The 23,825-nt window shown below is 40.0% G+C and overlaps 1 protein-coding gene across 1 annotated transcript in view; it reads right to left on the bottom strand.

Annotated features, from left to right (window-relative positions):
• The window catches only part of thsd7aa (thrombospondin, type I, domain containing 7Aa), a 154,341-nt gene extending 136,444 nt beyond the window's left edge, over window positions 1-17,897 (bottom strand). Inside the window, exon 1 of the mRNA XM_076754016.1 lies at window positions 17,406-17,897. Coding sequence (XP_076610131.1) covers window positions 17,406-17,559 — 154 coding nt within the window. The 5' untranslated portion in view covers window positions 17,560-17,897. The remainder of the gene's footprint in view (window positions 1-17,405) is intronic.
• Between the last annotated feature and the right edge of the window lie 5,928 nt (window positions 17,898-23,825).

Below are 23,825 nucleotides of genomic sequence, written 5' to 3'. Positions count from 1 at the left end.
TGCCAGTAACTCACTTAACTCCAGGCCCTGTAGACACCTGCAGATGAAAAACAACATGAATGAAACCAACGTCTTTATCCACAAAATTTGTCTTGTTTTGCCTTACATGTCTTTCCATGTGCTCTGAAGGAGCTCTTTCAGTCTCAGTGGATGTGAACAACTGTAGTGGCACGGCAGGTGAAGAACGTCATAGAAGAAGTAATACATGAGTAACCCAAGCAGCTGAATATGTCAGTTAGACTGTCAGTTATCTCATCCACTACTGAAGAAATATAGTGTTGTTCTCAGCAGGGACTCAGAGAGCAATTTCTAGGTCATGAACTAATTTGGGTCATGGAGAAAGATTGTATAAAGATATGAAGACCACCAATGCCGACACTCAACAATAAATTACGGCGAGATTCTGGAGCTATATATTAGACACCAAAGGAGGGAATATCTTTTGGAAGAATGCCATTCATCCGTCCAATAGAGTTTCACAGACTTGGAGAATCTATGAAAAAGAGCTCTGAAGCTGTGCTGGAGGCTTGTAATGGAACATCTTACTAAAGACTGGGACACACATTGCATCTGATTGGACCGAGTTAGACCAGTCCTTTCCAGTCTGGGCCAGCTGCAGATGACAGTCACTGGAAATATCATTTTTAATATGTATTTATCAGGAGAAGATAAAAACAGTGAGCAAATAGTTAAAACAGTGCAATATACAATGGAAATTGTTTCACAATCCAGGTCATCAGGTTTCAGTGCAGAGCTTTCAGTCCTCACCATCTACTCCATTCTCTCTCAGAGTTCACAGTCCTCATTGCCCTTATATTTGTATCTATATTGTTCAGATTCAGCATCATTCTTTATTTCTTTGCCTTTTCTAAGGAACCTGCAGCATAAATTAGCAAGGCAGGTTTTTGAAACTCAAGTGGAATCAGTACACTTGATGTTCAGTGTGTTGTTCTGAGTATTTACTTAGTTGTTTACATATATTTATATGTATGTCTGTCTGTCTGTGTCTCTCTCTCTCTCTCTCTGTGTCTGTGTGTGTGTGTGTGTGTGTGTGTGTGTGTGTGTGTGTGTGTGTGTGTTTGTGAATTATTCAGACTTTCCAGTTCCCCTCAGCTCTATGGATTTTTTTTTTTTAGATTCTCACAGTTCATTGTTTTGGTTTTATGGTCTACACCTTTATGTTTTTTGGTTAATTCTCACCACTCTCATCAACCTTGTTTCCAGTAGCAGGCAGCTGTTTTCAGTGAAAAAGCTCTGAAAAACCCGTTGTACATTCCCCTTCCAGCACTGACCAACCAAGTTAATGACTAGCTGGTGAATGTAGTGGAGCATTGAATAACTAACAAACCAGATATTTTTCAGACCAAAATGGAGCTAAAGGGAAAATTAATATTGGACTCACATTCACCAAGTGGACACAAACATGACTCAAAATTAATGCTAATGTTACTTTGTGTCAGCTGGATGTATAAATAGGAAACTGTTCCCCAGCCTCCAAGTTGCCAAAGAAATCAATTAATGCAGCTTTATAGTCTGTCCTAGCTTAAGACACTCGCTGGTCTTTCCTGCAATTTGAGGCCATCTGTATCCTCATTATAGACTGAATTTTGTGTTCAGGTGATAAAAGTAAATGAGCATTTGTGCCTCAGGAAGACACATGCTGCCTGAAAGTTCCTTTAATCTCACTTCTAACATGAGACCGAGAAATAAAGAAAAAAGCTCATTTTCCTTGCAGCTTTGTTCCCACTGTTGTCAACACTTTACTCACTTTTTTATTCAGCACATATTGTTCCTGTTAATTATTCTTCATATATAATGATAGCTTAATTTTCTCATTCTGCAGACATTAACATATGCCTAGTGCATTCTGTATAATTTCATCAGGAGTGTTTATCATTAGACAGGAACTTGTGTTTGCAAAGTCCTCGCTTGTTTCTTGCTGGTGTAGCTGTAGGATGATGACTAGAATGATCTTTCAGTAATCAAACCACCATCATCAGGAAATGGCTCTGTCTGTAAATCAAGGTCAGAGGCACAATTTGCCAAATCTGAGCCACAGCGCACTGAAGCTCCCTGCAGAGCTCCCTGACCACTCCTGATCGACTGCTGTGTTTATTTCATGTCAGATTATGTGATGTGACCCAGTTATCAGAGAAAACTTAACAAACCTGATCACACTCTGCTAAATGCAGTTCTATTATTAAACATATTTTTTTAAAGAGAAATTAAAGAATGTTTTTTGATCCATTACGAATTTCACAGATATCTCCAACAATAATGCGAAGCAGATAAAAACTTGGAAATTAGAAGCTGTAACCCACATTACTTGTACAAAACTAACATAATTCACCATCCATCATGGAAAATTCATGAATGTGCACTGAGAGGACAGGCTGAGACGGTCATGGAGCTTGCTGAAGCATAAACTGCTGTGTCCTGCACCATGTGTACATCTGGTGAAAATAAGTTTTTCAGGAGTACCATGGAGAAGCAAATTTGAAAAAACACTGCATCATAACTCCCATTGATTTAAAGTTGATTCAGAATTCCAAAAATAAATGATTAAAGATGACAATGATGTAAATGATGATGTACTCAGCTTGTAATAAGCTCAGATTCTAACTGCAGCACAACATTAGCCTCATGGCAAAAGAATCTAAAGCAAGCTGATTGTTGTTTTTCTTTTCCCAATGCACCATGGGACTCAAGTTTTTTTTTTAGAAACAGGTGGAAGTGAGTTACTCTTTGATTGTACTGATTATTCAGCCAAGAGAGTTTAATGCATTCAAGCATTAGCATTCAACTTGCCAGAGCAATATGGAGAAGTGAGGTAAAGCTAATCCGTTCCTGTCAGGTTGCATTAAAACCTGAGACAAACCATCTGATGCAGACATGGATCCAGTATACTTTGGTCATACACATTAAGATCTTTCATTTCTGTTAGAGGCACAATATTTTTAAAGTGTAGGGACACTTAATCTGCCTCCACCCTGCAACACTCCGAAGGCCAAAACTACAGATTGTTCACATACAAATAATCTTCCCACCATTTATCTGAAATGCAGTGAAAACAGAACTAAAGATAGACCAAAAAAGAGGCCAGGGGCCTTTCTCACACTCACTCTCAAACTCATATGGGACTTGCCAAATTATGGTGTAGCAGACACAGAACTATTAAATAAACTGTGTCACCGTGAGTGTCTGTCAGCTTTACAGAACTCAGGCATTTAGTTAAACTAGAAAGGGCTACATTTTCTGAAGAAATTCTGTCTGTGCTCACAGCTTTTAGATTTAATAGCAGTTTCAGTGTCATAACATAATGAATATCGTTATGGTTTTGAAATGTCTTTGTATGTCAGTAAAAACAGAATATGGAGGAAAGATGAAGGAAAATAATTTTGTATCTGAAGTACAAATACTAAAAGAGGTTGAACCGGCAGTTATTCATGAAAAAAGTCAGAACTAAAATGTCAGTTAAAAAGCTACAGGGGACTGGAGGTTTGGTTGAAATGTAAGTGTTGAATGAAATTGAATGTAAGTTAATATGTAAGTGCTGAATGAAGTTGAAGTACTTACATATCAAATACTGAAAGGAGCTTAAGTGAAAATTCAATAAATTGAGCTAAAAGTGTCAGTTGAACTGGAAGTCATGTTAGGAGTTAGCATTAGTTCAAGTATACAACTGAACAAAGATTTAACCAAGATCATAAAGAATTAAAAGTAGTTTTTTACATTTTACAGTATTTACACAAGCTGAGAAGGATGCTAGGAGTTGTCCAATCCATGCTAATCAAAGAAAGGTGCTTACATTTGTTGTTTACAACTCTTTTACTAGAAATCAAGCAGATGTGCTATAACTGAATGAAAAGTGAAGTGAAAAGCTTTGCCATAAATTATACATTTTAAATACATTCATTTAAACAGCCCCGTTACCACAGATGTGACCCTGGCTGTCTTAAGATTCTCATTAATCTCACCCGCTTCTAATCAATCAAACTATCTTCTTCCCTTTTTCAGGAAAGGACATCCTCTCATCTCAGTTATCTGATTTGATGGGCTATCAGTAAATGGTGAAATTAAACAAGAGACAAAGTGACACTGCTCTGACACGGAGCCAGCCAGTATTTTACACATTGACTTGAGACCTGCATGTAACCTCATATTCAGAAGAGACGTGTCTCTTCCTTTTAGTTTTACTACTGGAAGATCATTTATTAAAGGGTTAGTGTGACTCTTTCGACCGTGAAATAGAAAGCTCACTTGCTGGGCCCTGGTTGTGTTTTGACTTCAGTGGCCTCCTCAGGGCCTCATTAGGCCGAAGATGACTGGTGTAACTGTGTTTGTGTCTTCCAGGGAGACTCTGCCTCCAAGACCTGATGAATAATACAGTGATGACTCTAGTTAAAGTGCTGCTATTTAAGGGAGCTTCTATGGAGTTTGCTGGTGTGAAGAAGAAATATTTCACATCTAATATCTTTCCATCTGTCTCTGTGTCTTGCTCTCAACTGAATTCAATTTAATTCAGTTCAACTAAAAACAATACAACAAGTCTAACTGCTGAATTATAGTATGAGTAATATCGTGTACTGAAAATTTTGCTTTGCCCTGATGGTGAGGAAGTAAGTGGCTGAAATGGAAAGGGTTAGTCCATTTTGACCTAACGGTGTAGCTGGGCCACGAATAATTATAGGAAATTTCAATAAAATGAATGTAAAAGCTTCCAAAATGCCTCATCATGATCAAAGTATAGCTAAAGAATTTGTTACCTGACCATGCCATGAGAGAAAAGGGCACGAAAATTGGAATCCCTTTGGGAGCATGAACCTTCTGTCCAAGAAGTATGAATATTCACAATAGCTCATAAATTTAATTGCTATGTGAACTTTAGACTTTATTTCTGAAGTGCTACAGTGGAACCAGTGGCTAACGGGGGATAAAGAATATTCAATGAAAGGTTTATGGTTTCAAGGTGTTTGTCCTCTCTATGGAACATGAATGAGTTTAATGTAATTAAAATCTCTTCATAATGTATCTATATTTTTTGAGTACAGGTAAAAACTTTGGCCAGATGTTGGCACTACAGGAAATTTAAGAAGGTAACTAAACATGAGGGAGTATCCACAGTACATTTCATCAAAATCGGGTCATTTGGTTTTGAGACAGAATTTTCAGCCAATGGTGGTGTATGATCAAGGACAGGCTTCCATGAAAAACATGAGGAAAAATCTTCTGACAACCATTTATGTCAATTTCAAATTTTATGAGAATCCAGACCATGATAAGGTTTCTGAGACCTAAGTGTTTATCAAGATGAAATGGCCATCTAAAGGTAGTGTTATGCTTAAGGTCTGGAGTTCAGCAAAATCATTAAGAATCATCCTCTGGGTTGCATGAATGAGCTCAATAAATGTTGTGGCGACCAAGCATGTCCATATTAAATTTTATTGCACCTCAACACAATATCTTGGTCTGGAATGTTGGACAGACTGACAAATGAAAACTAGCATGGTCACCATTCAGCCCTGCTTCAAACCAGGCAAAGTCTTTACTGGCATTGTAAGATACAGTACATATTTCATGCAGAGCCATAGTAATTAACAAAATACTGGAAACACATGTCCTCCCGCTGTACCTCAGGTGTTGGCAGAATACACATATTTGTCTACTAAATAAATTCATTTTAGACTTCCTCCCTATGAAAATGTGGTCTGTTCATTGCTGTGTGCTTCAGTCATTATGTTTGTTTCACTGCTTGCTCATTTCTCATTGTCTGTGTGTGTCTGTGCATGTTTGCAGTACATTTTTATTTGTCTAGCTGCACAGTTTTGACTGCCAGAGGTGAATCTCTGCTTGTGTCAGCGCCTTGACTATTTATACACATCACACAGAACTAAAATAGTACTATCCACCATATCCGTATCTGTGTGTACCACTGAGGTTCTGCCAGCACAGCCTCATAGTGTAGAGATACTATTCAGAATAACACTAACGTGTCTAAGTCTGATGGCCTGCTACTGCATGACTATATCATTAAAGCCATTGTATTATGTGGCTGAGCATCATTACCACTAAGACGCTGTGGATTTCTCCTATTAACAGAAATGAAATTATGGTGATGGACAATTCTCTGCACAAGCTACCACCAACACTCAACATCAGTTTCTTTTAAACATGACTACCATCTTCCTGTAACCTTAGCAGATTTTAAATTGAATTAAACTTAAGCAAATCGTACCAACTGTAATGGCAGGTAAGAAAATGCTCATTGTACTATGCAACTAACAAACAGTATGATTTGTTGCTGAAGTATGAGAACATGTTAGTCGTGGGTTCGTGATCTTAATGAATCTGCAGCCATTTGATATTAAGCACAAGGGTGAACACACTTGAATTGTCCATTACAACCATCGTAAAATTACTGTTTAATTTTACATACCTGAAATTAAGCTGATAAATTTAGAATTATTATATTATTATAACCAATTACAGTGATTGCTATAATGACGAAAGTAAGATCCAGGTCGGAAAAAAGCACAGTTTTCCTAGAAGGTTGAGTTGTGTTTTTACAGGCTGTGTTCCCTGCAGACATTCAGTGTACCAACTGTCTATAAGTCTATACCTCTACCTAGCAACATTCATCATAGATCACTTTGTACATAGACAGCTCACCTGTGGGTTTTGCATTCAGTCTGAATCAGAACCGTAACCAGGATTTTAGAAATACTGAGGTCAAGAGTCTATATCCCTTCAATATAACCCTACTACCTCCTCTATTTTTTATTATCAGGATTTTGTATAGGTTTTTAATTGTAAATGTTAAATCTCGTCTATTTGGTAATAACCCAAATTTCCTAGAACTTTTTTTTTTTTTTTTTTTATGACATTGTCCTCAGTTGATTGCTATGGCACTGGTATGATCCCATTTTGAGGGCTATGATTTAAGGTGAAAATGACAGTTTTGTGTCAGTTTCTGTTAACACTTTTGTAGATGACTGTCAGTCTGATTAGTTTCTGAAGTTAAGAATTGAAGTTACCAAATAGTAACCGAAGTGACTGGGTTTTAGATCATATGTATGGTGAGGGTTAGTTGGAGGTAAGCGCTAATAGAAGATGGCATAGAGAGGAGTAAGCAGGCTGATGAAAAGCTCTTTATGCTGCTTAGGCCAATCCTGTGGCACGTTTCCCAGGGCTAATGAAGCTGTACAGCAAGCATGAGTTAGCCAAAGGAAAACAAGGGTTTATCTCAGAGCAGGAAGACATCACTGATCACTGTAATGTAGTTAGTTGGACTGGTATTGTTCTGGACCACTGGGAGCACCCACACACAAACAGTTACTTGACATTTAACAGCTTTTTCTCTTGGCCATTGACACTTGCTCCACATGCCTACATTCTTATCTCTTTGCCTTTCCATAATTAGCTCTGTTTGTTGTCAGCCATTTATAATGAAGTCACCATTTTTGATGAGTGATACATGATAGATTTGGATATATTTGAACACTATTTGCAGTGATTATAATTACTGAAGATCAAGGAAATAGAAGGCCAAACTTATCCGAGACATGACATTACTTGTCATGAGAAATTCCATTCAGATTATTATTTACTCTGAATTTCACAGACTGAAATTATTTGGATGGATTGCCATTGTTGAAATTTGGAATAGATGTTTATGTTCACCAGAGAATGAATCTTAATGACTGTGCTGAATCGTTTGGACTTTTAATCTAGATCACTAGCAGGTCATATTTTTTACTTATCCTCTGACATATCTCAAAATCTATTTGATGTATTGACACAAAATTTGCTAACAGTCATTGTTTCCCGGGGAAGTATCCTGGTGACTTTGGTGAGCATCTGAGCTTCATCTAGTACCACCAGCAAATTAACATTATGGTTCAGACTGAAATGTCTCAACAACTAGGTAGACTCCCATACAATTTGGAAGACTCACTCATGTTGCCCACAGGATGAATTGTAAATATGTTGGTCATCTAGTATCACCATTAAAGCAGCTACAATTAATATTTTTAAAATAACAATGTATCAAATGGCAAAATAAAAACAATGACAATGTGAAAGGGGTCACTTGTGGCGATGAACTTACACTTGTGACAGAATTGTCACATCTGCAACTCCCCTTTACTCAGCAGAGCTTTATAGTGAGTTTAAACTCATTGTTTTGATGTCCAGCCCGCAACTACAGCAGGCAGGTGTGGTGAATATAGGTGGCGCATATATTGGCACATTTAGGAGCTAAAAAGCCAGGTATTTTTGGTGGACGAAAACAGAGTTAAAAGAGAGAGCACATACATCAAGTGAACACCAACACAACTCACAAGATGACAAATTAATGTTTATTTCCTCTTTAACTGCTGGATATGTAAATAGGAAGCTTTTTTGCCAACAAGTTCACCATATTAACCATGCCATGCCAAAATAATCTGTTATTCCATGTTTACGTAAAACTTACAATTTGTCATTTTTTTAAAAACCATATACTGGCTACACTGATGAAATTCTCATTTGTCTGAAGTACTTTGTGTTTCCCAAGGAGAATACATATGGTTTGCAAGTCAGTCCTTATTTGCATTTTTCAAGAAATTCTTAACAACCAGAAACTGATTTGTTGCTAAGGCTGATTGAGTTGGTCCATCTATTAACCCAATACTTTGGTTCAGAGATATTGTAGATATTGTATTATAGGCTCCATTTTTTTCCAGATTATGTTACATAATCTGTATTGTATTATACTGAAACATTACTTCCCATATTCCATGTTTTCCAATTTAATTATGTGTGTGTGTCTAACCATCAAACAGATCTTCTGCAGACCTCCATCTGCCACTTGAACACACCTGCTAAGTGGATCTGAGTCTACTCTCATGTTCGAGCAATACTCCTTCTTGTTTATTCTTGACCAACAATCAATGAAGCTTTATCACTTTTTCTGACAGAATATCTGACTCCATACATACAACCATGAAGTCTTTAACAAACTTGCATTTTGCCTCTGCTGATGTGTTTTCATGATGTGAGTTTGTTAAAGTGATGAGCTCTGGTTAGTGCACTGCCTCTCTCTTTGTCTCTCAGAGGGCCTGTTCAATATAACTCTGTGTGTGTGTGTGTGTGTGTGTGTGTGTGTGTGTGTGTGTGAGACACCAAAACATAGCAGTATAATTTTTCTGTGTTTTTTCTATCATCTGTCCATTCACTTAGATGCTTGAAACCCCTGATTTTTATAAATTGCAGCCACGTTTTGTCATTTCCATGCTTTTCCTCAATTCCATAATCTATCTTATGGTCCCCAGAGGATGACCCCAAAAGATTTTGATGATTCCCTTGACATTTGCTCTACTGCCATAATCAGAATAAAATTTACCTATGACCAATGCAGTCCATGACAATGTACTCAAAAACAAATGGCTAAATTAACTAAACACTAATTTAATTTGCTGTGGATATTTGTGGTTACCGGAGCATAAATCCTAATATTTTTGATGACTCCCTGACAGTTCCTTTCTGCTTGTATACAAGACATATCAAAACTGATCAGCAGATTTCCTTAAAATTTGCTGAGCACATTCATGCCTCCCACTGGGTGAACTTGCTTGTTTTTAATTCCCTCTCGTGCCATTCTCACCACCTTTTAAACCCCACAAGTGTAAAAGTTCCAAGAATAGCCATGATTTTGCTTGCTGTTGGTCCTGCCCGACATTGTTATATTGTGGATTTAATGAACATGCTCTTAAGACATGTACTCTTGTTACTGATTGGCCAGTGTCAGGCCAATGCATTTACAAATCCATTCATCAGTCAAACCTGAGTGTGTATTTTGTCTGCACTGACCTCTTGTCAGTTAACAGATAAGGTGGTGGACATGCTACGAAGTCGCACCCGGATCAAACAAATCCCACTCCCATGTAATTACTCAGCCTCCTCATGTCCAGTGCCTGTAGGTGGGATACTGACAGCAACACTCCTCCCCCACTGTCAGCCCTCTCACTGGGAGTAATGAGGCACGCCACACACACATGCGCACGCATTCAACACAAAGCCCATCTGTGTGTTTTTGTGTGTGTGCGTAAATGGGTGCTGGAGTAGCTGCTTGTGTGACAGAGAAGTAAAAGAAATAGCATAAAATAGCAAGGAGGTGGGCAAGGAGGACTAATTGTATTGTCACAGAGCTTTTGTGAGGGTGCTGACATTCTAAACTATCTGATTATAAATTCTTTTTTTTACTTGTCAAGTGAGAAAAAGTAGGAATAACAGTGTGTTCATGTTAATGGGGATTACAGAGACAATTAGAGACAGCTGAGAGAGACACAAAGCACTGAGTTCTACACTGAGAAATGCATGGTGGTGTACAGGCACCTGTGTGTGTGTGTGTGTGTGTATGTGTGTGTGTGTGCGCGCGTGTGTGTGTGTGTGTGTGTGTGTGTGTGTGTGTGTGTAATGTAAATCATTGCATTTTAGGTTGAAGACTTGGGTTAAGGTTAGGGTTAGGTTAAGGTTTGGCAAGTAGTGGTTATGGTTATGGTTTAGGTGTATCCAGGAAATGAATGTAAGTCTACATAATGTACCCAAAAGTGATGAAAACCTAACGTGTGTGTGTGTGTGTGTGTGTGTGTGTGTGTGTGTGTGTGTGCGTACACACATCCCTCCTCCACCTGGGGCAGCCCGCCAGGCAGAATTGAACAGCTGGATGCAGCTTCTTCAAACCCACACAGAATAATGGCGGCAATTTGGCACTTGATGAATCCCAGGGAAAACAGAAATAATTTCACCCGCCTCCATTATGCCTTGATAGCACTCCTCCAGCTCCGTCTGCACAGGCCAATCTGACGCTCAAGTGTCTGTTCAAAACAACAAATGCCTTTTAATCACTTGTGAACATCCATATGTTTTCATTGAAAAGGGTGCTCGACATCAGCAGCGCTCAAAAAAAGTAGAAAACAGGTTTGCAATCCCCAGAAGCGTCACATGCACCCTACTACACATGAGAGTTCCAATAATACAGTCAGACATTTTAGAAAATAAGCTTATTTGCTGTAACAGTGAAATGATCCAGCTATCAGTTTTGTTATTGTCAGTCATGCAAAGAGATAAGACCAGAGAGGTTAAGGGTACCTTTTTTGCTAACCTTTTTTTACAGAGGACATCCTTATATGGAAACAACTAAGTAGACAGTTGATAGCCAGTGACTCCTAAAACAACACATGTCACTGTTGAAGAGTACCAGTGACAAGGTAGACCTTCATCCTCATGTAGTTAATGTTGTAAAATGGTCACAGTTTGCTTAGGTTTAGACACAAAAAACACGTTAATTTTAGGCAACAATGCTATTTTGTTAGGTTTAGGGAAAGATCATGAGTTAAAATAAATACATATGTTACCGTTATGTACCTGATGTAACATAAGTACTTTAAGTGACTTAAAATGGGTCAATGCTGACTTTCAGTTTCACACGGGATACAAACTGCTCCTGGTCTCCAGGGTGAAAGTCCTGTGTTTGTTTTGGCCCATCCATCCGCCACACTTTCCTCCAAATGGACTTTCTTGCTGTTTATACTATATCACCTGACTTCTTCCTTTATTTTGGGCATAATTACTATGGCCACCGGAGGTTGTTACCGAACAACAAATATAAATTTAGGTCGTAATAACACATTTGCAAAGTCAACCTATGCCAGCTCCACTGAAATATCAATAGTAGAAAAAAAAAAATGTGAACAGTGGTCTCTGGTGTCAAAGTATGTCCAGCCATCCAATTCAGCCTCCTCCATTCAAGGTTTTGTGGTCCAAGAACAACAGCATACTACTTTTTACTCATTTTCTTCTAAGAGACAAGCCATAATTTGCACAGCAAGAGGAACTTGTCAAGAAAATGTAATGTAAACATTTGCCATTTGAAAGTGGTACTCCAGCAATTAAGCATTGTTTTGCCATAAAACTACTAATGCTCTCAGTTCTCTGGTGAAGATGGTGTTGAAAAGCTGGTATATAAGAGATTCACCGTATATGGTATATATTCACAGTATATTAATCCCATGTTTACAACTGCAAATGCAGTAGGGTCAAAATAGAAATACTTAACTAAAGTCAGAACTTCAAAACCACACTGTACACCTTGAGAAAATGTACTTAGGTAGTTTACATTGAGAAAAACATTGAACGCTGGCTAAGCTACACTCTACACATCCTGGACTGAGCTATGTACAGGGTGCAAATATGCAAAAATCAGCTGTATTATCTTTAAAAACCTAAATCAGTTGACCTACACTACATCCAGAGCTTATTAAATTTACTGGTGTAAATGGCTGAATTAAGCCCTTGACACTTGATCTGGAGAAGCTGCTGTATTTCACTCTCCACCCCCGCCTCCTTTTCACTGTTGATACCCTCACGAGACCCCTCTCAGCTCTGAGGTTATAGGTCACCTTGAGAGAGGAAGAGGGTGGTGGTGGTGGTGGCAATGTGTGTGTGTTGAGGGGGTTATTCTATGGGGACACTGAACGAAGAACAAAGAGGGGGCCATGTGACTTGAGGTGAAGCCTCTTCTTTCTTTTGTGAACCACATGGTCACAAGCATCTGCGGCACAGGGCCTGAACAGAGCTGCACACTGCATGAGGACAATACAGAGACATTGTGTTGTTTTCTGTCTGTGTGGTTTATACTGGTCTAAATAGCCTCCATTCATTGGGTCTTTCTGAAGCTGACTGGGTCTGGACAGGCGAGCTTCCCCACTAATTACCATCAGTCATTGCACAGTTTTGTTTTTTTTTTTTTTGGGTCTGCAGAGACCTTTGTTGTCCTCCATTGTACCAGGAAGTGTCCTGCCCCATGGTGTCTGCTAAATGGTTCACTGCATTGAAAAGACCAACAAGTGCACCCTGGAAGCATAGCACCAAAAACTAATAAGTGTGTAATTCATCAGATTTTATTTCTCGATGAAGCCAGAGTGCCATCCATCAGAAAGCTTGGAAACCTTGACTACATACTGTGTAGCAAGAGAGGATTGGTTCATCACGGCAAACTAACATGACACCTACTTTTGTCTATTTTACAAGACAGCATCATGAAACACAAGACACACAGATTTTGGATTTTGTCTTTAAAATCAACTTTAATTATCTTGTCTTGTCCAAATCTACAACTCTATCCAAACTCTGTTCTCTCACAGTTGGATTTCACTTGATGTAAGGACCAGTGTGTAGGATTTAATGGCATCTACTGGTGAGGTTGCAGATTTTACTTTAACTTCGGGCACATACTTAGACAGCCGAATCAGCAGGGCTGGATATGTTATGCTATTGCATCTGCACACAAAAGATCTGATGCTGGGAGATCAATTCTTGAGCTATTTAATATGGATTTTAAAGGATAATTCCAGTTTATTACTTCCTTTGTAGGTTTGGCCACGGTCTCTTTTGGTTATGGTAAAATTGTACTCAGCAAAGTAATTGTAGCATATTGTTGCAGTGAAGTGGAACTGACGCAATAAACTCCAGCAGTCAGATGATCAGACTAGTTGTAAAGATTTTACAGGGATGCAGATTCACTCTCACTCACCCAAAACAGCTTGCTCTCTCTGTCTTTCTTCACAATGCTGTCAGTGGTTCTGACACTGTCATTATGACAGCTGTTACACTGTAAAAACACTGAGCAAACAGAGGAATCCACATATTTTTGAAGCAGATTTAAATGAATGAACCTATTTTTGTATCCATGAATTGAAGTTCTCTCCTTACCTGTTCACCTCAACTCTGCAATTTACACTTGTGTGATGTGGAAGTTTCCAATCCACGTACACACAGAATGGACCTTTCAGTGAAGCAAGAGACATCATGTGTCCCTAACATTTGCATGTTCATAGATTCCTGAATAAGGTAGAACAATGTGGAAAACCCTTATCTGACTGTACATATTTAAAACATGGCTGAAGGAGATCTTTTCAAGTAGACTCCAAGAAACCCACAACAACAACAACATGCAAACTCCACCCAGTGGAACAGGAATCTAATCCTCAACCTTCTGTCTGTGGCTTCTGTGCTCCAAAAACTGAAACAATACAAGCAAGTCATCTGCCAAAAGACATTACACGCAGTGCCAGATGACACACTGCGACAAAATTCCCTACATATGCAGGTAGTGTAGGGGAGTAATGTGACACACAACTCATCTGATTAATTTAGCATTTTTGGCCTGGTTACACATCCGCCTTGGTAGGAGTCCACAGGGGATGATTAAATGGATTAAAAACTGATATTCCCATAGTGAATTTCAGCAAATCATACTCTTGGAATTTCTGCACATATTGCTGGGAACATTAATGAGAAGAAGGTAGGCCCTCACCAAAAATGTCACATCAAAGATAAGAACACACCAAAATGCAAAAATGGTTCACTGGCATTCATCTCAGCATTGGTGCCACGGTTCTGTCAGCAAGCCAAACTAACATCAGGGAGCCAAGTGCTGACGCACTTAAGCCAAGAGGAGACACACACATAAACATGTCTATACCGTATCTAGGTTAACTTTGTCCGGCCAATCTGCTCTGGTTTCTCTACCCTTAATCTCCTCCCTGCCTTAACACGGTGGGAGGTACAGCACATAATACCATAGGATTCCCATTCCTTTGCACAGGGTGTGAACAATGAAGCTGGAAAACAATAATAAATGTGAGGAGAAGAAAACAAAAATCATTGTTTTATAACAGAGAATATGAAGAGAGTTTGACCTATTTTTAAAGTTTCTTTGAATTAAGGTGCCTGGTACTGGTGAGCAAATTTTAAATTAACTAGAAATTTCGGTTCTGGCACTGAATACTTCCATAGCCAACAAGCTCTCTGTGTCACTGGTCTCCTAAATTTTTCTCACACAGGACTGAAAAAAGGGAAAAAATAATTGAATTTCTTTAGAATTTTGCCATTTTTCTGCCCAAAGAGTATATGCATGTTGCTAAATAATTCACTTAACCATTGCTGGACAATTAGACAGAAACACAAAATGTGTAAAGAAAATAGAATGGAATACCAGGCTTCAGAGACTAATTTTATCAGCTGCACTAAGGGTGGAACCTCGTCATCCTGAAGTAGCTGATATGTGATATTTAGTAAAAGACCATTAGGAAACTGATAGCAGCCTGCAGTGTAGTTCGCCACTTTTGTGGTGCCCTGCTAAAAGCCATTATGGGCAAAAGTTGATACGAGTCTACATGGTTTGGCTGTATGTCTTTAGCAATTAAAGCTATCTCAGGTTTGTATTGCAGTCAGAAAGTGGAGGCTAGTAAACGAACACTTTCTGAACGCTAGTGCTGATTGTACCAGACACTCCCCTGAACTAGTGTTATCTGACATTCTTTCATGATGATGTAGTGATGGTAAATGACCAGACTGTCAAAAACTGACAGCAACAATGGCACAGATGGAGCTACGCAACAGAAAACAATGTCAGTGCTCTGTAAAATTAGCTGAAATAAGCTGAAGCTAAACACAAAGCTGCCCACCAACACAGCTATGAAAATTCAAGCCTCCTAGACAACATTACAGTGGGATGCAATCAGTGCAGATATATATACATACTGATGTAAGTTAGTGAAAAAAAAACGAGAGGGAAAATGTATCAATGTACCACTGAGTGGATTTATCTTGTTCTGTTGCTGGTGCAGGGAGGCTCCAGAAAGGATTTGAGGAGACGACCGTTAAATTATGAGTCCTTTTATTAAGTGCTGTCTCCCCACAGACCCAAGTTGTAGCCAATGACTTGAATGTATTGAGATCTGTTGAGGAACAAAGAAATCTTTTGGATTCTAGTTTTTAGTTGTTTCACCATTCCTTGTGTTCATTCTCTTATTGACACAAGTGGTAGTATATGAACTATAATAGGAAACTGCTTGTGCTGCTCAATTGAAGTGCAATATATGCACGTTTTGTACAGCAAGAGGTGTATGTCTCTTCCATTATTTGTCTGAAAACATTTCTTAATCAATGCCCTTTTCCAGACACATGCCTGTGATGAATTGCACGACATCTGGTGGTTATACAGATGGTAAAAGACATTTTATACTTGTACTACAATTTTGTGGCCAACCTCTGCAGCACCACTGCTTTATTCACAAAGTCAACGTACATCCCTGATTAAGGTATTTTCCTCCTGCAAATTCTGGGTATTACGAACACAGATTATTAACAAGTATAGATTACATTTTAGACTCCACCCAAAGCCTGCATTGATCCCACAATGGCTGATCTGCAGTTCCAGGACGATTCTGATTGATCAGCTACTACTGGTGGGGGGGGTTGTAGGATCCCAGTGAAACCAGTACATTGATCCAGCACAACAGAGAGAGATTAGACAGTAGTGAAAGAGAACATTGATCTCCAGCTGCACCCAAAGGGCACTCCTGTCCCGATGGGTCGAGGGATACATCCCCCTACTCCTGCTCTCATCACTCCCCCTCCTCCCTCCTCCCTCCTCCCCTCCTTCACTCTGCTCACTGGACCATGCATCAGTATTGTGTCATTCTGACCATGTGCTGCTCTCTCACAGAGAATGAGCCTCAACCGGTGAGAGGCACCACCCAAAACAGCAGCAGCAGGGAGCCTTGTATAGTATTTTACTGCACCGCTGCCAACACTGCAAAGCTACTATACTCACAACACACTGTTTTAAGTCATCAACGCCCACTGCTGGGTTACTTTTCACAAATCAAACACCTGCATCAGCACTAAAATACTATTGAATGCTTTTTGTTGTCTCCTTTGCCGCGTGCTTGTATTTCCCCACTCAGAAAGGAGCCACATGCAGCTACAGTGCACACACCATTTCATCAATTGCACACATGTCAAACTGTGATAAATGAGTCCAATAGCAGCGCGGGGCAGCCGAGGAGTCCCAGCTGCCTCAACCCAGAACAGAGAAAGCGCAGCCAAAAGACAGCCAGCACAGCCTGCTCCTCTAACCCCCCGTCTGGGGGCAAAGAGACATTCACCTCAGGGATTGCAGTAAATATGTTACCACACTATTACAGTAGCAAGATGGCCCCAATGCATCAACCTCTGCCACATGCATGTCTGCAAGAATAGAGGCTCGGGGAAGAAACTTTTACTTTATATGATGGTTCTGTTAAATTGCAGTAAGATTTGATGAAATCATGAAAAGTAAACATACAATAGATGCAAATAAATCCAAAACAATAAAGACAAACACTTTGAGCAAGTTCACCAGCTTTCCTGAACCCTGCTGTGTAGCCTACACAAACATTTACCTATTAATATTTCATGAAGACTGCCAGAGTAGTAGTGGATGGGACATTCATACAGTCCCTCTCTATCTCAAGGACCCTCTGCTCCCAGAAACCCCAGAGGGGGGGTGGTGAAAGAGTAGAGAGGGTGGACCATACCTGTTTGCCAGATGTACTGGGGTTTCGTTTCCACTGCGGTTTGTGCATCCAGCTCCCAGATGGAGAGAAAGAGCAGCGCTATCCTCCAGAGAGAGAGGAGCGGTGCCCTTCTCGAGACCAACACCGTCCCCATCGCTCTGCTGGCCAGCCCCATGGCCACCGCACGGCAAGTACTGTAGTTCCCAATGCAGTGAAGAGGGGAAAAAGCAAGCCTGGCCACGAGGTAGAGAGCAGGACTGAAGTGTGTGTGTTTTCTGCTTCTGCTTTGTCCACACCAGTGCGTCCAAGAAGAAGTAATCCTGGGCAAATGGGGCTGAGGTCTCCTCTTGCTCTCCTCGTCCTCTCTGTTTCTCTTTCTCTTTTGGATCCTTAATGAGTGAGAAAAAGGTCCAGCAGTAATAAAACAGGGAACAATAGATCCCTAAGCCCAGCCTGCTGCTGCTGTATGCCGGGTTGATGCAGCGCCTCTCTCTCTCTCTCTCTCTCTCTCTCTCTCTCTCTCGCTCTCTCTCTCTCTCTCTCTTACACACACAGACAACATATGCACACACACCCACCCTCTCTGTCCCTTCCTCCCTCTCATTCGTCTCTCATCCCCTCAGTGAAGCTGTTGTGCACTCCGATCGAAGTAGGCAGCTGGATTGGGCAGGTGGAGGTGTTTTAAAATGAACAATAGCTATGGGTGGCTTAAGAGAGACAAAAATTGCTAACGGAAACTTACATCCTCACCAAGAAATAATGGTAATGCTTTAAATTACAGCCCACAAGGTACAGCATAATTACTCCAGATGATATGATATAATCTCTTGAACTGGTGTATCAATGGAAAATATACTAATACATATATCTAGATACTTGGAAACAATATGTGAAGTCATGGAATAAGGAGGTAACAATTAGGGATCTTACAAAGAATTTATACTGTAGTGATTTTTTAACTGCTCAGTATTTATTCCATTATTACCTGATAATGGATAAAACCTGAGCAAAAGTCGGGATGTTTCAGGGAAGATGAAGTGATCAACAAACAGGCAAACTACATTATTCCTTCATAATTATGGGGTAATTAACCCTCCTAATGTGTTTGAAAAGGGTTTATACCCTTAGTGTTTGGAAGTCACATTTGACCCATGTTTGAATAAATTAACAAGCACTGAAAAAATAAATTCATAAATGTAATATAAAATCCAGTAAAATGTCTGATCTGCATCTACATTTAAATTACAGTGTACAAATAATTTCAAGTTTATAATAGGCACAATACATCTCCTATTTTATTGCTTATGATAAACAGAACAAACAAATGTATTACAAGACCATAAGAGGCTAATGAGAAACTACCAATTCCCCAATTTCTTATTTGTAACATATGTTGTAATTATAAGCTATTGATGAGCAATTGCTGTTATGTCTGTTGTATTATGGGTCAAAATTGACTGCATTTACTTTCCTAAGATAAAGGAGAATATTCAATTTAACTTCGACAACACTTTATCACACAACACGGCATATTATGAAGAGTCATCTCTGGCAAAGTGCGTGTGTGTATGTGTACATGCAAAACACAATGTGAACTGATGGAATAAAAAGGCAACCAGAGTTATCGTTGTTTTTTTTTTTTACTTAAAAGTTTTACCCTGTAGTTACCCTGTAACTAAATGCAATAAGGGGAGAACTAACAGTACGTTGAATTACAGCACGCATACCCTGTAGTTGCCCTGTAGCTACTGTAAATGTAACAAGGGGAGAACTGTCATCACATACACAAGTATATCAAATTACTAACTATAGAGAACAATATGAAAATAGTTTGTTTGCCGTCAGAAAAGAACATTGTGATTCATATCTTCATGTCCTAGGATGAAAGAAGGCTGTCCATGCAGCTGAAAAAACTAAGCTTGCACCTTGAGGAGATGTAATGCTGCTCAAACACAATTGTCAGGGAGAAGACTTTAATGCCTTCCAAATTGCCAATGTAAACACTGTTTCATTGTATTAGAAAATAACTGCTGAGACAATATAATAGTAAGGACACAGATATAATTGCTTTTAACTACACCTTCATGATAGATGCCTTGTGTATATCTTGGATGTGGACCAGAGAGTCGATGTCTCACTCATTCCTAGCATACAGCTTGATGTCATCCATGTAGAGGAGGTGGCTGATGGTTGTTTTGCTTTGGTATCCGAAAACACTCATGATGATCTGGCTGAGGGGTTTCAGGACTATGAGGAATGCCTGCAGAACAGCAGTGGTGATAGTACATAACCTTAATATATGCCGCACTTGATGGTGACTTGTGCAATTGGCTTTGAGTTGGCCTCCAGAGTCATTTTCCACAGCCTCATTGAGTTCTTCATGAAGGCTCTTGGTGTCCTGTTGATGTACTGTTGTACAATTCCAAGCATTCCAGGATCCATTTGTGCGGCATTGAGTCATAGGCGTTCTTGTAGTCAGTCCAGGCGGTGCACAGATTGGTTTGCCTGCTCTTGCTGTCTTGGGATACTGCTCTATCGACCAGTAGCTACTGCTTGGCTGCTCTAATATCGCCTCAGTTCCTTTCTGGACCCCGCCCATGTACTGGGCCATGTAAGTATTCACCTTAGCCACTATGATGCCTGATGAGCTTCCATGTTGTACAGAGGCAGGTTATTGGCCAGTAGTTGGATGGGAACACACCCTTCTGGGGGTCCTTCATGATCAGGACTGTCTGAGCAGTTAGCTTCTTTAGCCAGTAGGTGTGGATCATGTCTAGGCCCGGTGCTGTCCAGCTCTTCATCTTTCTTGGATGTCTGCCATTGTGATGGTTACCGGTTCTTGTTCTGGGAGATTGCTGTGGTCTGATCTTAGATCCACTAACCACTGAGTATCAATGTTATGTGATACCTCTTTTTCCCATATGCTCTTCCAGTACCTCTCAGTTTCACTTCTGGGTCGATCTACTCTCATGTTCTTACTCTGTCACTGAGAGTACACTTTGGATAGTTCGGTGGAGAACATCCTATTTATTCTCTTGGCTTCTGCTTCTCTTGTGTGTCTCTTCATGCAGGTAGCTAGGACTGTGAGTCTCTAGTGCCTCTGGCCAGGCCAGTTAGTGGTACTTCCTGGGCATCCCTTTCTTCACCACACCTTTCTGGAGTTCTGAGACTTGACTAGCTGTCTGTTGCCTTGATCTTGGCCTTTCCCCGCTTTCTCTATGGGTGGGTATTGCTCCTTGTGGCTGTTCATCTTATAGCCAAGCATCCCCAGAGTCACTGTTGCTGTGGTGTACATCAGCTCATTGGTCTATGTAATGGTCTATTGGTCTATCCTAGTAGGGATAGTTTGTAGTGCTGCATTCACAACTTCAGGCAGATTTTCAGAGGGTACTTTATCACTCAGTCATGGCAGTCGGGTCTGGGGGTGGCGGGTGCTCTGTTTAGTCATGATCTTCAATCTCAAGTCAGTTACCCTTGTGTTAAGGGTGTCGGTTACTGGGGCTTGGTACCCAGTCTTGGAGTGTGGTTGTATCTTCCCTATGACCCGTTGTCCTGGCTCCCTTTTGCCATAGCATTGTTGTTGTACCTTATCACTTATCTCTAGTTGTGATAGCAACTGCCATTTGCAAATGTTGGAGCTAGCAGTTTTTTCATTGTTCATCAAGATGTTGGGTTTCGAAGCATCCACTTCATGTGTCACCTCTGATCTGACTACCTGCCGGAGCTGTTCTGTCAATATGTGGAGGGCATCCGATGTGCAGGAAAGTGTGGATCTTGTTTTCCGTTAGAAAGTTAACATCACCATGGTGTCCCAGGCAGTTGCCTTAACCCTTAGGACATCAGCTTCAGTGATATCTGGGCTTTTGTCACAGACTCTTCACTCTACATGGGGATACGGTCCTAAGGACCTAAGAGCAGTCCTCGAGGGAAAAAATAGATGTTAAAAGCCCAGGCCCTCTTCATTTTTGAGTACACCACTGAGATCTGGCCACCCTCACCAAACTTGAAGATACATCCAGACCATTGTCTGTCATCATTCATGGAGAGATAGATATGTTGTTTAAGTACAGAAGCACCTTAGGTGTTGAAGACTAGTGTCCTGAGACTATAGAGCAGCTGACGGTCCTGGATGATGGGGAGAGGCTTTCCTGCTATTGACAGATCGTAACTGAATGTTCTCCAAAACTGTAGGCTGTGACAGAAAGACATTCCTGCATGGAGCTCTTCAAATCCCTTCCAGTGTTTGATCCAGCCAAAGTGACTGGGCTTAGAAAGAACGTTGATGATTATGTCCGGACCATACCTGCCCTTATCCAAGTGTCAGATAAGGAATGGCACCACTATATTCACATGGACAGGAGTGACATTGTGGAGGTCAGTCTTTTGCAGCATTGAGCCTCCAGGGAGGACAGGATGCCCACTCCTGCCTTGATAGCAACTTTGTACCTCCACCTCCCTACTACCTCAGGATGTAGAAAACATTTTCTCCCACCCCAAGATACTGCTGAACACAGTACAGATGGAGCCTGACTGAAAAGAACAATAAAATGATGCTGATGACCAAGCTTAATGCTAGACACTAAGACTAATCAACAACACAAAACTCAGTCACATCACTCACTCAATCAGTCATTTGTTCTCTTGCTGTTCTCACTGCTGATCTGCTCATTTACCTACTTTTGACTAAATTAATTTTGTAGGATGATTTGCATTTGGATATGTGGATATTTTGAATATCCAAAGAGTTTGTGATTTTAAGCAGATGCATTATTTTAGAACAACTGAGAAAGTTTTATTTTTGAGTGTCATAGGTTTGTAAGTGTCAAAGGTTTTCGAACAATATTTGTTGAAGTAGCTAAGCAGTTATTCATTATTTATCTCTGTGTAGAAGCAGTAATTGTTTGAAGATGAATGACTAATGTTTAATGGTTTCACAAATTAGTTTTTGCTCTCTCTGCTCTACATTGAAGCTTGCATTTTAGTGGCCAAGTGTCCTACATTTTAAACTGGCTGACTTTTCCAACAAATGTTCACATTTTGTTTTGAACTGTTGGTGACCTCAAAATTCGGCTGTTTGGGCCTAGAGATCAGTCATGCAATGCTTTTTGTTCAGTAATTATGTTTTGTTTGTTTTGACCTTGTGTCTTGTTTTGTATAACTACTGATGAGTGTTTCAAATCTCACTTAGGTTATACCTAGGTGTGGGGGGTCCGCCTGTCTGTTGGAGTCGGGGGGCCTGGGTGCTGGCACCCCCTGTGGTCATAGTCTGTGACGACTACTCTCAGTGTGGACGGCCCCAAAGGTGGTGTTTTCCTTGATCCTCAGTGTCTTGCCATGTCTTGCTACTGTCTGTGGTGAGAATGTCCGTCTGTGTGTATGCATGTGTGTGTGTGTGTGTGTGTGTGTGTGTAGTTGTGGGTGTGTAGTTGTGGGTGTGTATAATTACATACGGAGGGTGGGAGGGATGGGTTTTCTCTATTGTTCTGTTTTCATTTATAATGTTTTTAACTGTTGTAAAGCACTTTGTTTTGCATTTTATTATGTATGAAAAGTGCTATATAAATAAAGTTTGATTGATTGATTGATTGATTGATTGATATTATAGAGCTGTGGTACGTGGCACAAATAAAATAAAACAACTAAAATGCCGCGTAACCATCTGTAATTTTGTAAGTGTTGGCATCCTTGATTGTGTGTCACAACCTTCCTCTCTGTTCCTCCCTTCAGCCTAATTTCCACTTCTTCAAAAACATTCATTGCTATTCTCTTCCTGTTCACCAATGCCCTCCTGCCCCAGTAATCTCACTCCCACATCCAACCACTCCCTCCCACCCTACAAAACCCCTTTCCCTCCACTCGAAGGTAGGGGTCGAAAAGTGTTTTGCTCAGAAATTCTCCTGAGTGACATTAACCTGATGTTTTTAAGTGGTAGCCAAGATAAGAGCTGTTCAAATCTCTAAATGCTAAGAAAAGATGCTTCACAGTTTCCTTTTGCATGTCTCACAATTCCTTACAGTGACATCATTTTAAGCAATGCATCATTCAGCCACTCATGAAAACAAACCTATGCCCTATATCAGCCATAACTTCAAAGCACATTTCAAGGTTTTTACTGAGTTGTGTGGTGGTCCTGAAGCTATTATATGCATAGGCGTATGATCTGATCATAATCAGTATGTTAACTGTAACACAGAAGTCTTTCTTTTAAGAAAAAAATGAGATGAGATGTTTTTAGCCTGATATTTCTAAATTCAACATGGTTTAAACTTGATGATATATATGATGATATGCCTATCTTGCATAAATTTATTATTTATTATTATTTTCACACTAATAGGAGAATGTTTTACATTACATTTACAGCAGAGAGCAAACTTGAATGGCAACGTACTGCATGTGCAGCAACAGCTACTACACGGTTAACAACATGGAATTAATATT

The sequence above is a fragment of the Chaetodon auriga genome, chromosome 17, assembly GCF_051107435.1.
Source record: "Chaetodon auriga isolate fChaAug3 chromosome 17, fChaAug3.hap1, whole genome shotgun sequence".
NCBI classification, from domain to species: Eukaryota; Metazoa; Chordata; class Actinopteri; order Chaetodontiformes; family Chaetodontidae; genus Chaetodon; species Chaetodon auriga.
Note: the sequence above shows the minus strand (reverse complement) of the source record. Positions and strands in the feature narration are given on the sequence as shown.